Raw genomic sequence first — 17,729 nt, 5'->3', positions numbered from 1 at the left:
GTACAATTTATGCATAAATCATAAACTAAGGCAGAACAGTATGGGCTCGTGCCTGCTAGACAGCAGGAATTTTTACATTATTTATGGCTGATTTAGTAAGACGAGTCACCACTGCTATCTCACCCCATCCAACCCTTAAGATCAGCATTGACAAAAAGACCAAGTTCTGAATGGGAAAAGTGAAATATTGGAATACAGTCGCCAATGATAAACAAGACATAAATATAATCATTTCACTTGCATATTTACAAAATAACAATACTTACTATACCGCATTTGCTGACGTGTAAGACACACTTTTTTCTTTGAAAATAGATCAAAGCTTCATGAGATGCTGTGAAAACTGAAACAGTGGTTAATTAATTTAAGACATTAATAATGCACTGGATGATATAGAGGACGATTTGTTGTATGAGGATTCCGATGCTGATAGAAGAGATTTCAAGCGACTCTTCATTTCTCCGTTAGATTAAATATTCGATGAAAGTAGACCTACATATTACTTTATATCTGAAATGCTGTTAATTCATTATAACGTTCAGCGATAAAGTTTTTTTCGTAAAAATGTGTATAACAAATTAGTTAAATTAGTAACAATAAAAGGCAAAGTCTAAATTACCGTTTTTTCTAGCATACACAGAACAGAGGTTAAGGATATTTGAGAATAAGGTGTTTAGGAAAATATTTGAGGCTAAGCGGGATGAAGTTACAAGAGAATGGAGAAAGTTACACAACGCAGAACTGCAAGCATTGTATTCTTCACCTGACATAATTAAGAACATTAAATCCAGAAGTCGAAATTGCGATAGAAAATCTGAAAAATTATGTCTCCAGGTATCGATCAAATTCCAGCAGAATTAATACAAGAGGGTGGAAGCACATTATCTAACGAAATTTATAAGCTTATACTTGCTATTTGGGAAAAGGAAATTGTACCAGAACAATGGAAGGAGTCCATAATCGTACCTATCTTTAAGAAGGGGAACAATACTATTTGTAGTAACTTTCGAGGAATATCATTTTTGTTGACATCGTACAAAATTTTGTCCAATATTCTTTTGAGAAGATTAATTCCATATGTAGATGAAATTATTGGGGAACATCAATGTGGTTTTAGGCGTAATAGATCAACTATTGACCAGATATTTTGTATTCGACAGATAAGAAGAAAAAATGGGAGTATAAGGGTACAGTGCATCAGTTATTCATAGATTTCAAAAAGGCATATGACTCGGTTAAGAGAGAAGTTTTATATGATATTCTTATTGAATTTGGTATTCCCAAGAAACTAGTTCGATTTGAGGGAGGTGGGATATGATGATAGGGAATGGATTAATCTTGCTCAGGATAGGGACCAATGGCGGGTTTATGTGAGGGTGGGAATAAAGCTCGGGTTCCTTTAAAGTAAGTAAGTAAGTAAGTAAGTAAAGTAAAGTAAAGTAAAGTAAAGTAAAGTAAGTAAGTAAATCCAGAAGTTTGAGATGGGCAGGTCATGTAGCATATATGGGCAAATCCAGAAATGCATACAGAGTGTTAGTTGGGAGGCCGAGACGTAAATGGGAGGATAATATTAAAATGGATTTGAGAGAGGTGGGATATGACGGTAGGAACTGGATTAATCTTGCTCTGGATAGTGACAGATGGCGGCCTTATGTGAGGACAACAATCTCCAGGTTCTTTGAAAGCCATTTGTAAGTAAGCAAGTAATCATAATATCAATGTATATTTGTATTAGCACCAGTACATGAAACTGTAGGTCACAATAACTGGAGAACTGTAGCATTGTGGCATATGAGAGCTGGCCTTAGCAAGTACAGTAAATTAATTGCAGCTAAAATGTATGACAGCTCAACATTTGGAAAGTTTTCAAACTATTCATATCATGGAATATATTATAAGAAATCACTGAAAAGGCTATTATATCACATATTTAGACACTGCCACAAAACAAATCATCTGACAATAAACACTCAATATATTTTAAATATAACAATATCAAGCATCATAACATCATCAAGAGTGTCAATCCGTGTTAGTATCAAATTTTGAGTAGAAATGTTTAGTCTGTGAGACAATCATTATGCTGAAGCTATAAATAAGTTCTTTGAATGTGATGTACAAAATAAAGAAATATATCCAAGAAAAGCATTATGTGTAGAATTACTGGAGAAACAAACATTGGCACACGTTCAAACTAACACTTCTGAGATATAAACAAAAATGATATCCATATTATATCAATAGTACCCAGGTAAAAATCATGACACGCAGGGGCGTATTTTGCGGGCTACCGGCGGTAGCCCAAGGAAATTACAAAAGAAAAAGTTTATAATATAACATAATGTAATAATTTTGTATTATTAGTTTTACCATAGTAATTAAAATTAAAGTAATTGTTAGATATATTTTGTGTAATAATAGGGTCAGCGGTAGCCCAAACTCTTTAACCAGTATACACCCCTGATGACACGACTAAGTTAAAGGCACCATTGGTTGGCATGTGAAGAATAAATTCCATTAAGCCACATATTATATGATGAAATGAATTTATATTGCTTTTTATTGTTAAAGAAAGTTGAAAAATTTAACAGTATTAGCAGATGAAAAAGCTTCGTGTATTTGTGAACGTCTCAAGCAATCTTCCCAAAAAAATTACACATCTAATTGATGTATCTTATGTTTCTGATCAGACAACCAAGCTAAAACTTAGACTTTACAAAATCGCAGAAGTGCAAAGTTTAAGTCCTAGAGATTCCGTCTTTTTTACTCAATTGGTATTGTTCAAATGCAAACATAATGTTGATTCACATTCTCCTAATCTTACTGAACATTTCTGGCATTTCCCATCAAATACTCAATTAAGTTGGAATATAAAGAACTGTTCCTTTGGTAATACTGTTTACTTCCGTTCAAACACCTCATGTAATTTTAAAATGAGTGATTATTCAAAGAAACATACGAATGTCTTTAAATATGTTCTCATTGAAAATGATGTCGTTAATGCAGCAAACCACTTCTCAGTAAATGGTAAGAGTAAAGATCTATTATTTGCTAGATAAGCTCAAACAAGTTCTTGTAAAGGAAGAGAAAAGCATTGTAACTTAACAGACAACCTACCAGATAACTAAATAAGAATTTTCTAGTAGAAACACCAAGCTGTAACGTGCAGCATAAAAACATTATGGTACTCTACTGAAAATAATCATTTTTTGATTATCTTTTAAGATAAATATGGTTAGGTACTTTGTTGGAAGATCATCCTATTGTATTTTAGTACAGTAACAGTTAAAAATCTGACTTTTACCTGAACAGAAAATATCTACAATGGAGTACATGAACCTACTGAAAGTATTTGATCTAGAAGATATTGCGTTATTTTAATTCCATACGAAAAAAAAAAAAAAAATTGGTATTTATAGGACCAAAAGTAAACACCAACAACGACCTGTGTAAATAGGGAATGAAAATAAAAATGTCCCAAAAACTGTAGAAGTAATCATTTATATGGACTTTTTTTTACTACTAATGACATCAAATTCATAAACATAGTTCATACTGTACACAAATATTCTGGAGTAAGCACGGAATTAAACACAAACATTTTATTTCAAAATTCTATTCAATGGATGATTCTCGTCTGAAAGGAGCTCGAAAGAAAAAACAATATGGCATAGAATAGAATGTATTTGATCAATCAGCTTTTTCTTGAAGAAATGTTTGCTAAATGTGTAAATCTAAAAAATGGAGAAGGAAAATGTAGCTGTGGACTTTATTGAGGTTTTACCTGTGCATTACATCTCTACAGTTTGTAGCAGCAATTGCCTGAACAACACAAACTGTCAAGTTCTTCATATTCTCTGCATGAATGGAAAGCAAATCCTCATTGTCAATATTTCTTTTTTGGGAAAGCGTTCACAAAGACTTTGCTAGTTTAAAGTAACAGTAAATTATATAAAACTATGAGCTGAAAATCTGTATACATTCATAAGCAGCTAAAGACTACAACAATGAAGAGGACTTTAAGCATCTAATGCTATGAAACAATGTGTTTAACCTCAAAATTTAATAGAAAATCGCCACAATGTTTTAAATATTTCAACAAATTAAGTATAGAGATCACACCAAGTGGCAGCACAATCAATTTACGTTCTATTCTGAGAAGATTACAAAAATAACTTGGGAAACGAAAATCGAAGATACCAGGCATTATAACAACAGGAAATGGTAGGCATATCATAAGTCAATATAGACAAAGAAAAATGTAGGTTATAGAGAGAAAAAGAAGACAAAGAAATTTATCCACTTATGTTATGATTGGAAGTTCACAGCTCAACTCTACTAAAAACCATGTTCAGAAAATGATTTTATTAGGTTAGGAATATGTGAAAAATGATAAAGAAGCAAGTAATGGGAGCAAGTTCAGGGCATTGAATTACTACCATTATTACGACCACATGAAATGTAAATAATATGAAAAGTAGTTACCTTTGAAGTAAAAGTGCTGCACAAATTATTAAAGGATATGAACCATACGTCTGTCTAATCTGCAAACAAGACACTTTTGACACATTTTTATTTCACATGTTTTGAATTCAAGTTCGTTATATACTACTTATGTGTGTAACTCAATTGAATTTAAGCTGAAGATCGAAATTAATACAGTAGAATCCCTCTTAACCGGCACCAAACGAACCAGGCTAGTTCTGGATATGAGATTTTGCCGGATAGTTCAATAAATACCGGTATATATATATAAAAAAAAAGTATTTTGTGGAGCCAAATGTTGAGACTGCAGCCATATGAAGCTTATTTCTCCTCACTTGCTCATAACTGAATAAACATAAAAACCGGTTGATTTTCTTTTATTAAAACACATCACACAACACAAATAATACACTAATTCTAGGTTCGAATATTCACTGAAAATGAAAGTTTATATAAACTTCCTAATATGGCAACATTGATGGTCCGAACATAACTAACTAAACATAAAAACACATCACACAACAGAAATAATACACTAATGCTAGTTTCGAATATTCACTGAAATTGAAAGTTCGTATAAACTTCCTAATATGGCAACACTGATGGTCCAAACATAACTAACTAAACATAAAAACTGTGTGGATTTTCTTTATTAAAACACATCACACAACAGAAATAATACACTAATTCTAGGTTTGAATATTCACTGAAAACAGTAGTTCGTGTGAACTTCCTAATGTGGCAAAAGTGACGGTCCGGACTGTAGCAATTTGCCAGATTTAAACTTTTTTTTCCCAGCCAAAAGTGCTGTTGTTTTGGGATTGCCGGTTACGAGAGATTTTACTGTATTTAGGTTTGTGAGTTTGTGTAAACTACTGAAGTTATTTTTAAAAATAAACTCGCAAAGACCATTAAAAATAATATGAAATGAATGAAATACCGGTACTACAAACATTCTCTAGTGTTTTAGTAACCTGCAACATACCAAATCAATTAGAATTTATATCTCAAACAGAGAACTCAGTAATGTTTTAAAAGTTTAAAAATGCCACTGTCATTTATTTCTAAATAACATGAGTTAAAAGTATAGAATTTCGACTTTTTAAAATACTGTGAAAGAACTGTAGTTAACGAAACATTTGTTATTGGTATGGTAGTCACTAGTAGCATAATTTTCATTAATGTGACGGATTATTCTGTATTACATTGAAATCTATCTATCATTCTCATATTATTTTGTATCATTTTCTTGAATCGTCATTAAATTTGTATAGTTTTGGAAAAAGGTCCACTTAAATAATGTTAAAACTATATAAAATTAGCTTTTTCTCACTGTATCATTTCAATGCATCAGTGATTCAGAATTTTGATCCCAAACGATATTATTGTCAAAATGATCGTTTTTGGGAAAAGAAAACTGTTAAAGTCTAGTGATGTTTCCATTATGCACAGTAGCTACACAAATCTGTCTGAATGTTAGAACAGGCAGGTGGGTCTTGGTTTATTACAGTCGTGGAAAAATGAAAGTGACTTCATAATGATAGGCTGCAAAATTGAGAATTCGTAGTTATGATGCAAGTCTTATCGGAACAGTGCTGCTCAAGTTATGCATTCATGCACACAATATTTTATTTTACGGTAACTAATAACATCAACACAAATAACAACAAAGAATTATACACAACACATTGTTTGTGTTTACTTTCAGAAGTGATAATTTTGACGTTCTGAGGTTTACAAATTAATTTCAAAAGACAGTATGTAACGGGCAAACGTTACTGAGTAATGAACCGATTGCTATTGCAATGTGCCAATTTGAAGGCTGCACCTTACACAAAAATAAAATGTTCAATTCACAAGCAGAATTTTGATATTCCAGTGAACTATTTACTACATGTACGGTATTATAAATAAATTTCGTTAGCACTGCCGAATTTTTCCGAACCTTATGCTACATTTGACGCTAATTCTTTAATATGTTGTAGGTCTGTTTGTATAGCTATTACAATATGAATTTCACTGAAAAACTCAAATTCCGTATCTCCTGCGTGATAATTAAGAAATGATAATTACGGATACGATACAAAAGCAATACACTGTTATGGCTGTGAATTTAGTTTTGGTCTGCTAAGCAACGATATTTTCTATTGGCAGCCCAGAGCACTATAGAAAATGTTACAGCAAATTATAGGTTATGTTTGCTATTCTGAATAAAGGTAAGCGTTCACTACATCATATTGCACTCCTCATGCGAATCGCATGCAACGGATATTTTAAGTGCCGTGCATTCACTGTAACGGCTCCACCTCATTGGATTCCCCTATCAGCTGTTTAAAACATGACGTCATACGATATTGACATTACCGAAAACAGAGGAGTTTGAGGTTAGGTCTATTAATTATGACTGTTAGCAAATAAGAATTTGTAATTGCTTCATGCGTCCTAATTGAAGAGGAAGAAGCACTATAGAAAATGTTATAGCAAATTATAGGTTATGTTTGCTATTCTGAATAAAGGTAAGCGTTCACTACATTGTATCGCACTCCTCGTACGAATCGCACACAACGGATATTTTAAGTGCAGTGCGTTCACTGTAACGGCTCCACCTCATCGCCTCATCAGATTCCCTATCAGCTGTTTAAAACATGAAGTCGTACAATATTGACTTTGATGAAAACAGAGGAGTTGAGGTTAGGTCTATTAATTATGACTGTTAGCGAATAAGAATTTGTAATTGCTTCATACGTCTTAATTGAAGAGAAAGAAACGAAAGAAATATTGGTTACATAATATATATGTAAGAAATGACTTGATTACTGTAATGGGAACGCCTCAAATTATATAATTCTTTGCAATTTTCTACAAGTGAAATAAGTTTTCCGTCTTCCATTCTGGCACGACACTGAACATGGCACAACATAATAGTAACAGTTGAGCAATTAAAATTTATTTATTGAAGAAGGCCATGATCACACGCATTGGAAAAGTTGCTCATCTGAGAAATGTGAACGGATTTGCCGAGAGGGGATGCGTGCGATAGGATGTAGTGAATGCGGTTACATAACAATTACAGCATAGATAGTCTTTTTCCGATCAGTGCGATTCGTCCGATGAGTGCAATGTGATGTAGTGAATGCTTACCTTAACTGTATAAATTTTGTCAATTTTAATTACATTCTTTTGCATTTAATCATTCCTCAGATCAAGAATGTACTTAATGTTTCTATTTATTTCAGCAGTGTCTTATATAATTTATAATCTCCAAGAACTGCTTACTAAACAACATACTATCACAGTAGGCCTATCGAAGCCCCAGCATATGGTTAATTTGATGAGTTGTTATTTGGAACATGGTACTTCATATAAGTCAAGAAATGTTGGAGTTTCACAAAAATACTTTTCTTTTTTTAAATGAAATTCCAATATTATACTATCATAATTTTAACGGATGTTTCTGAACCAATTTAAGTGTAATTACATTTTAAAATACACAGAAAGCAATGACAAATACGATTCAAATAAATTCCACTACTCCATTTTGACAGAAATGAAATCGCCATTAGAAGAGAAGTGTTTTAGCTGATCCACATGCAATTTCTATTCTTTATGAATTATACTGTAATCTAAGATCACGACCGTGTAGAAAATTTGACAACTCGTATTCTGGTTTCTGATTTCATTAGCTTTAAAAGGAACCTTTTTACTCATATTAAACAATACCGGTACGTGATGAAAATTAACACATAATGAATGCATTTCGATGATGAGTTATTGACGGCTATTAAAGATTGACAAATCAAACTGAAACCCTGACCGAGTTACTATGTGAGCGCTGGCTGTCTTGGGGAGGAGCAATTGAGAAAGCACGGGGGGAAGGGAGAGAGCACTATGCACTATGTACTTGCAGGTCCACTCACAGTTTGTCAAACTTGCTAACAAAAGCATTAAAAGATTGACTAGTTGCCTGCAATGCTAGCATAATGGAACCTTCCTAGCCGACAGTCGAGGCAAAAATGAAGAATCCGTTATTGTGGTAATACTGGAGAGTGGTTCTTCTATTGGTCGCGATGCCCACACACACCCTCTCAGATATTTACGTGGTGATTGGTGACTGAATGACGAGGAGCGAGGGAGAGAGAAGAAAGAAAGAGAGAGATTCCAGAAGTTGGCGTGTTTTACGGGGTTTCACTTGAAGTTGTCAAACTATAGAATATATTTTTTTTGCGAAATTATATTCTATTAATAAGACATTATTATTTACTCATGTCTTTTATTGAGAAAATTTGATTCTGTTCATAACTGAATGTTATTACAAACGAAACCCACACGGAATTCACATTCTTGCAAAGTGTAATTACTTAACTTTTAAAAGCACTAAGGCCAGCCACATATGGATTGGTTTATATTTTAGGTATAGTACTGCAATATGAGAAGAGCACAAGATTCAAGTACAGGTGCACCAGCATCACAAGCAGCACGGCCTGCCATCATTTCTTCTTTGGGTCCTTCAATCCTGCTCCCGCATTGAATTTGAAAAATATAATGTCTCCATCCTCGACTGTATAGTTCCGACCTTGTTGCCGGTATTTTCCTGCAGCCTGAAACAAAGTTCAATTCTATTTAAACAACACTTCATGGATCAAGACTCCAGTTTAAATCCAAATATATTAAATATGCATGCTGTATCCCAGTTAAATTTTATTTTTATTTTTTTATTCTTTTGTGTTAATATCAAGTAACAAATAGTTAGGCCTATTTATGATACAACTTCGTAAAGGTTCTTCTTTTGGCACGAGCCTCGTTTCAAAACTTTAAACTCGTGCCATAAAAGAACTTTACGAATGTGTGTCATACAATGTATTTTTCTATGTTACCACAAATTAAATATTTCAAGTTGGTTAAATGGCAAGTTGTGGCCGATTTAAGTGAACACCATATTTTAACGTTTTGGTGGTTACTTCATTCACACACAACCCCCAGAATGTCTGGAGGACCACACCTGCTGTTCGTCGACGGGTCCATTGGACCTAGCTGGGAGATCTTGTTGATCACCAGCTTTCCCCCCTTAAGCCACTGGAGGACGATTTTAGTGCCATAGCAGGTCAGCACTAGGAACAGGAAAGTAGAAAGAGGAGGAAGGAAAGGGAAATGAACCCCTAGGCCTCGAATGCTTTAATGCCATAGGGGTCGAAAAAAGTAAGAGTTCAGTCAGAGGACTGGATAGGAAAGGGTAAAGAGGGAGTTAGGTATTGAATAGAGGAAAATTATACCAAATTCAGTCATTAACTCATCAAGCTGACCAGTGCTAATTGATGAGTAGTCCCTCCCTTTAGTTCAGCTTGTAAAATTGTAGTTATATTGTGGTATTTTGTAGTTTAAAAATGTAGTTATATTGTCAGACTCCAAAGCAGCTATTCTATCAATAGTCTCTAAACACATGCCTTCATCTCAAACAGCAGAAATAACTAAAATGCTCTCTCAATTAATATCACTCAATAAAAGAATTGTATTCCAATTTATACCATCCCATTGTGGAATCCTGGGAAACGAGACTGCGGATGCTTTAGCAAAGGACAGCAATACTACTTACAGACGTGTTACTAAATCTACATATTACTCTGTGAAAAGATTGATCAAATCTACATACTTAGACTTCAACAAACAAAATTTGATAACACAATCACAAGGGAAAAAATGGAACTCTCTGCATCATAATCCACAGTTAGTTCCCGATTTACCACGAAATTGTCTGTTGCTGCATTTAGATTGGCAACAGGCAATGACTGTTTGGCCAAACACCTGCATAGAATTGGAATATATCAGTCCCCTAACTGCCCATTGTGCAACTCAAACCAAGAAATGGATTCGGAACACCTCAAAATCTGTTCTTCAGTGGCTGACAATGATAATATCTTTAAAAAATATTGGAGTGCAAGAGGTCAAATGACTTTATTATCAAACGCCTGGCATTCAAAAACAACAACAACATATTTCAAGTTGGAGAGGTTATAAGATCACAATGTCATGGCTGTCTTAACTCAGAACCATTAAGAAGTAAGTATCCACCGAATGACAGCCTGTTTTATTCATGTGCACGAATTCATGACCATCTAAACCAGCTATATAACCAACAAGGCGGTTAGGAACAGTTGTTGTTGTTGTTATTATCCAATGCTGGGCTTTGGCAACGAAGCCATTAGCGCTCTTGCTCTCCAATATTTCTCTGCGGTGGATTCAACAGTAGAACTTCACAGGTTTGTAGATGTTCTGCAGTCATTTCTTCTTCTTTGTGGCATAGAGGACAATTAGAATTCGTGTAAATTCCTATTTTATGCAAGTGTTTGGCCAAATAATCATGTTCCATAAGCAGTCAGAATTTTGCTACTGCAGTTTTACGTGGGATTTCTGGAATAATTTCTGTTTTTTTTATTTAAATGTTCCATTTTTTTATCTTCGGCTTAGTTACATAGTGCTTGGTTTTGCTTGATTTTATATTTGTTTTTAATTAGTCTTTTCATGGATTGAAAAGGTAGGCTTTTATTTGTATTCTGAATTAAATTGGAGCCTTTTTTAGCAAGAAAATCAGCAGTTTCATTTCCAGTAATTCCGCAATGTGCAGGTATCCATTGCAATTGAATTCTTTTCTGTAGTTTTTGAAGTTGTTGAATCATTTTGTGCCATTCTTTAATTTGGATTGACATTATTTTATATGAATTTATTGCGTATAATGCTGCTTTAGAATCAGAGAGTATGAGTAGGAACAGTTGAATGATAAATCTGGTTACAATGAGACACTTTCGGTTCATATCAGACCAGGATAAAGTGACATGAATGACTCCTCCTCTTACAACAAGAAATATTAGTATGTTCTTGAACCGTTAAAAACAAGTGACATAATATACTGATCTAGCATGTCAATAAATTGTTGAAACTCAAATATGTTTAAATTCAGTCGTTGATGGTGCAGTAAAAGAGTTGAAAATAGTAATAATAGTCAGACTTAAAAAAAATTAATTTAAAAAAAACTAAAGTTACAATAAAGGTTCAGTTGGTAAAACTGCCAACACTGCTTACAATCATGGGTAAGTCAAGTCACAACACAACACAGGTCCATTTACGGTTGGTGAAAATGCACAGACTATTTTGTGTCGGAAAGAAGAAATTACTGAGAATTTCACTGGCACAAGTGCAATGATTCGAGACATATTAAAAAAAATATATATTTTGAAATTTTTTGCTGTATGTGAAATCAGAAGACTTAAAAGTGTGTGTGTGTTTCCAATGCCTACCCACTTCACTTGCGTGATTCAGGTTCCGCATATTGCGGATAGATGGCAGAACTGCGACCCATTTTCTAGTAAGTTGTACACCACTTCGGCAGGCTACATTGTACATGATGTGTATCTGTGGAGAGTTATGTCATGTACTAGGGTGAGTGTCTGTGTAAGTCTCCATGTAAGTGTAGTGTTTTGGAATGAGTGATGATGATAAAGATGAGGAAGGGAGAAGAGGAAACCCGGTGCTGGCACGTAGCCTACTCCTGTTGAATAGCACCAAGGGAGCCGCCAGGCTTAACGTCCCCGTTCAATGGACGAATCACTATCAACAGTGACATATGTCTTCTCTTCATATGCACTGTGGAGAGATTTGGGATTTAACCCAGGCATATTGGTGCACAATCTAGTGATTAGAAGTTGTGCACCGCCATCTCTCCTAGTCCCGAGGTAGAAATTTCACATGAAAATTTCTGACCCCGCTGGGAATCGAACTCGGGCCGGTTAGTCTGGAGGTAGACACGCTACCACAGAGCTAACTCAGTGGACCAAAGACTTAAAAGTTTAAAAACCTAAAGTGTGCAGTTTATAATGAATTCTACAAAATACACTGATTTGAGTTACCGGTGAAATGGAGTCACATGCAAAGACAGTGTAGGGCTGCGGGGTCCAGTCACATTCCTAACAGAAGACCTTGTATATGCAAATTTTCTGTTCACTCTTGAATGTTTACAACTACTGTACTGAAAAAGTTCCTTGTATATAAAATTTAGATTACCTGTATTGCATTGTGCTGATAAACTACTTACCTTCACAGCTGATTCAGATCCCTCTTCTTTAAAATCATCATACTTCATCACTTCTGCCATAATGAAACCTTTTTCAAAGTCTGTATGGATTTTTCCAGCAGCTTGAGGAGCTTTTGTTCCTTTCTGAAAAAGAAAATAGAAGTATTAATAAATTTACATAAAAAAATTTACAACAATCGAGATTTCTGCAAAGAGCACACAGTTAACAGACAGTTGGCATACAAGTTACGAAAAGGACATTTCTTGATTTTTTAAAAATCCACCCGGACCCTGGACAAATGCCTAAAAAGGAGGACATCTCCGGACAAAAGAGGATGTTTGATCACCCTACTCATAGGCAGTGGCACTCGCAAACTTGTGGGAAGGCTGGGGAGGGGAGAGGGTAGGATTCACTACTTCAGCTCCATAGGAAAGATGGCTAGCCTCAATACTTATATAATACAACGCGCTATATTGGTTTTCTGTAAATGCGACATATTGTTGAGTGTTAGTTTAATCAAAAGTGCATACGTGTGTGTGTTACATACTAATTTTATGTAAAATTATTCATACTGAGAGCAAATTGAATTCAGTATTTGTTGAATTAAAAGAGAAACTGTTTTCAAGTTGGACATATGAAACAAAATGTGCTTATGAGGATAGGAGATCGACAACACATTTGGACATTAAAATAGCGGATGGAGGAAAACAAAATAGAAAATTTCAATTCCCTTGGTATGAGAAATATATTTGGATAACAGCGTGCTCTGAGACAAATATGTCCTTATATTATTATACCTGTATTCTGTTTGGGGATGAAAATGAGTGGTCATTATCTTCTTATGAAGTCTGCGTCACAAAAAAAGTTGATAGAAAATCCGAAAAACATCAGAATTAAAGACATCTTCAGAATGAAGAGAGTTTTCTCTTGTTAGATCGTGGAAGAACTGAACATGCAATTTCTGAAGGAGCCTAGCTTCATACCAACGAACATAATGAAATTATGAAACAAAATAGATTTTTAATTGAGAGACTTATCGAAGTTGTTTGCTTCTTATGTAAGAAAGAGCTTGAAGATTAAAGTTACGACAACAAAGGGAATTATCTTGAATTATTATTGGAACTTCTCTCCAGACAAGAACAGTTTACACGTGATCATTTGCAGTGCACTTCTGGCTTTAAAATTACGTCGAGCGCAAATGACTGTACAAATGGAAACGTGCTTCGGAGATGTTGAAAACATAAAATGTGTTGAATTGCTAGCTAAAAATAGCACAGACACACTCTTTGACTCCACATTACACTACACAAACACACCCCTACAGGAAACAAAACCAAAGGCGTCAGACCAGCAACAGCCAGTTCTGAAGATGGCCAATAGCAGGCCGAAACATGTTAATAAAATTTAACACATGAAAGACACATTATACGTTTTCCGAAGTAAAAATATCTTTGTGGGATATAAACTAAATTTTCCTAAAATGAAATTAAATAACCTTCTGCCCACATCCATTTTTCAACAAAAACGATTAGAAAATGAATTAAAGAATATTTACGAGTATCTTGCAACTGATCAGAGTTTCAGTTAACTGATACTTTTTCAACGAAGAAGAATCGACGCCTGTACCTGCTGCATACAAATATAAGATAAGATTTGTTTCATCCTACTCCGTATTTACACCTTAGCTTCGCAACTGGTAATTGAAGGTCTATCCATTTTAAGCTCATTTCAACCTACCGAACAAAAGACAAACAACCCGCGTCAGTATGTCAATGAAGATAGTGCTGTCATTCACCCACAGATGGCATGAGCTGTAAGAGTAGAAACTCGACCTTGTCTAGTGGCACTGAGATTGTGAGAAGTGAGGGTCGGTTTGTGAACGTAATGACCAGGGCGAGGGCGGATAAAGGCGGGATGGGGTGGTATGGAGGTGGATCCTCTGGGAGGAGTTGGAGGTGGATAGATGATTACTCTTCGTGACATTAACGTCACATGCGGCCCTATCACGAAGCACTACAACTCATCAAAGATAATGTTAATAATGGCTTAAGGGAAGGCAAACACATTTATTGATTAATACCAGAATCAATTGTATATGTTGAAATAACAACATATAAATAGAAAAGACAGAAGGATGCACTAGTGAACATATCCGCCAGAATAACAAGAATGGATATAAGTTCGGCACAATAACTAGAAAAAATATTGTGTCACGAAGAAGGCAAATACGGTAAACTTTTCCAATTTTTATTTATTTATTTATTTACTTATTTATTTTATTGATAGTAAGTTTGAAATGAATACAAATTAATAAATACAATGAAAGATAAACTAGCCCACTCCTGAATGAGTAAGACTCGTGCTCAGGAGGGGAGTCCAATACAGACAAAAATAAAATTAAAATTGAGAGTGAATACAGATTAAATAGCGTTTAATATGTTTAAACCCAAACTATAAATCCAATACAATTTTTTTATGTTGTTATTAATTACTAGGGCTAGGATTTTGATGACTATACATAATGAAAAAATGTCCTAAAAACAATGCATTTATGACCTAAAAATCTTTCAAAAATGCCCTTAAAATGCTCTAAAAATTGATCTTACATAATTGGCTTAGTAGGAAAAGGGGTTTTGTACTACTTAATATTTAGACTAGTAATTAAATTAAATTTTACATAATTTTTTCTAACAAGCAAGTAGTACACTTTAATTAATTATTTTGCCTGATTTAGTTTCCATGTATGATCGTTCACCTTTGCTTCGGCATGTGGACGTGAGGTCAGCAGTCAGCTGGTCGGTCTTGTCCCTTCATGAGTTGTAGAGCCATGGACTTACTTTGCTTTTAGTTTTCATGTAGTCTACCACAAGGCCACTCTTATCCAGAATTAGCAGGTATAGAGCAGTCAGGAACTGTATGAACGCAGGCTGCACAGTGAAAAGACGACAGTCTGGTGCGGAATTTGTTCGGATGGCATCATTGGGCCTTATTTCTTCGAGGATGAGGAAGGAGCAACTTTCAACTCCGAGCGTTACATGAACATGCTGGAAACGCTTCTTTCGAATTTCGCCTGTGCTCATCGTGGACGGTGATTCCGGCAAGATAGAGCAACAGCTCACACAGCTAGGATCTCCATTACCATTCTTAGAAGATTATATCCAGAGCGACTAATTTTACGCTTTGTAGACATCAATTGGCCCCCCAGATCTCCTGACTTCTTCCTCTGGGGCTACCTCAAGGTAAGGTGTTCGAAACACGTCCTCATTGCCGCATTGAATTGAAAGAAGGAATTCATGAGTGTATCCAGAGAATTCCACGTGCAATGACGTCGGTGATATCTCGGATCCAGAAATGTATTCAAAGAAATGGAGGTCATTTGCCAGGTGTGATATTTAAGACATAGTGTTAACTATGTCAAACTTCGAAAGAACTATATTGAATGCATGCAATAAAACACGTATTTGCACTTCGTATTATACTTTTATTTCATTTCCAAAACAGTCAGTTGTTTTTGACGCACTCTGTATAAAACAATTTTTATCTCGAAAAGGAAGTAAAAACGAGGAAAATAGTATTAAAGTGTTTTTGTTTGAAATATCTCAAAGAATAACCCCCTGAAATTAATGACATTACTTATGGGCTATTCCATATGAAATCGATCAGTAAAAAACCTCGCATTTTTTATACTCTAATTTTTTCCCCATTTATACAAGGTGCTGAGGAGAGTGCATTTGCAAAAATATACTATCGAAAGTCAAACGGTTTTCATATTGTTGAGCGACAAATTTAGCGTATTTTAGAAAAACAAGCCTCTTTCAGCGCTCAGAACTTTGGAACCATTTACTGCAGAACATAGAACGAGAGCTCATTTTGAAGCTGACATTTGGTAGGTTATGATAAGAAGTAATCCTTATTTTTATTGTATACAGAGAGACAGATAATCTAATTTTACTTACTTTTAGGCTTTTTGCCCATTTGTAAAAATGTAAAAAAATATTGAGAAAAAACCTTGCATTATTAAGAGGGATTCGGCATTGTTTGCTTAGTGTCACGCAATAAGTTTCGGGGGTATTAAATAAATTATTTTCATACGCCTAGACTTAAAAGGCGCAACACAGCACGCACTGGCCGAGAGATGAAGATAAGCGAGCATTGGGCGTCATTTTACTCCTGTGTTTATGAAAATCTGTGATAAAGCTAGCCCAGCTATGCGCTACTAGACGAAACATCACGTGTTTATGTCTCCTGGCCTTGTTTGCCTAGGCTAGCTCCCGCCTCACAGTCAGCTGGTTAGCTCACGCGCGTACTATTTATTTTCTTTATTTGATTTTTCAATACTTTCTTATTAACGTTGCACCAGTAAAAAATACGTGTTTATTTGTACTTTCAATGCGAAATCTAACCATATATTTTTAAAATATTTTTTCGTGGGCAAAGGTGTCTTAATTAAGAAAAATCTAAATTTCTCCATTTCCATAAAAAGTAAGAAAAACTGTTTACATGTCAATATAAACTTTAACGTTTCAGCATCAAAATGAACCATGATTTTGATCATTGGGTGAAAGGGTTTCAAAGCCACAACAGTTTAAAGTTGCTAATTTTATGAAAATACGATAAATTAAAATATTTTTAATTTAAACACTATGAAGTTCTGATGCCTCAAACTTTGCACAAAGCATTGTATCATAGTTGTCTAGGGACAGAAAAAGTTTAATTGTATTTAAAAACTGCAAGGTCAATTTTCTCTATATTTCGGTCGATTTGAGATGGAATAGCCCATATGGTTTACTCTGTATATGTAATCAGGGGTAATACATACATACAAGCTTCAGTCTTGTGGCTAACAACAACGCTCGTCTAATCAAAAGTGAAATATCAAAAACAAAATGACATCACGTCACAGTATCAGGATTGGCGCCAGAAGTAGGCTTCGCTGGTCGAATGCCCATCCAAAGTTACACGCGTGACACTCTTCCCTCCGTCCCGCACAAATAAGTAGGCCTGCTTATTTAGAACAGAACTATTTGAGAACAATTCCAGTCCAGTTTTTTTCTCCTTTGTCACGGAGGAGCGACAGGCTCATGTCAGTAGATTTACTGGCATGTAAAAGAACTCTTGCGGGACAAAATTCCGGCACACCGGCGAAGCTGATATACCCTCGGCAGTTGCGAGCGTCGTTAA

General features: G+C 34.9%; 1 protein-coding gene across 1 annotated transcript in view; it reads right to left on the bottom strand.

Annotated features, from left to right (window-relative positions):
• Positions 1 to 4,988: 4,988 nt before the first annotated feature.
• Positions 4,989 to 17,729, bottom strand: part of LOC138706084 (obg-like ATPase 1) — a 240,127-nt gene continuing 227,386 nt past the window's right edge. Inside the window, exons 10-11 of the mRNA XM_069835025.1 lie at positions 12,569 to 12,691; positions 4,989 to 9,083 (exon numbers count right to left, since the gene is read on the bottom strand). Of these exons, the coding sequence (XP_069691126.1) occupies positions 8,973 to 9,083; positions 12,569 to 12,691 (234 nt within the window). The 3' untranslated portion in view covers positions 4,989 to 8,972. The remainder of the gene's footprint in view (positions 9,084 to 12,568; positions 12,692 to 17,729) is intronic.

This window comes from Periplaneta americana, chromosome 1 (genome assembly GCF_040183065.1).
Source record: "Periplaneta americana isolate PAMFEO1 chromosome 1, P.americana_PAMFEO1_priV1, whole genome shotgun sequence".
Taxonomy (NCBI): domain Eukaryota; kingdom Metazoa; phylum Arthropoda; class Insecta; order Blattodea; family Blattidae; genus Periplaneta; species Periplaneta americana.
Note: the sequence above shows the minus strand (reverse complement) of the source record. Positions and strands in the feature narration are given on the sequence as shown.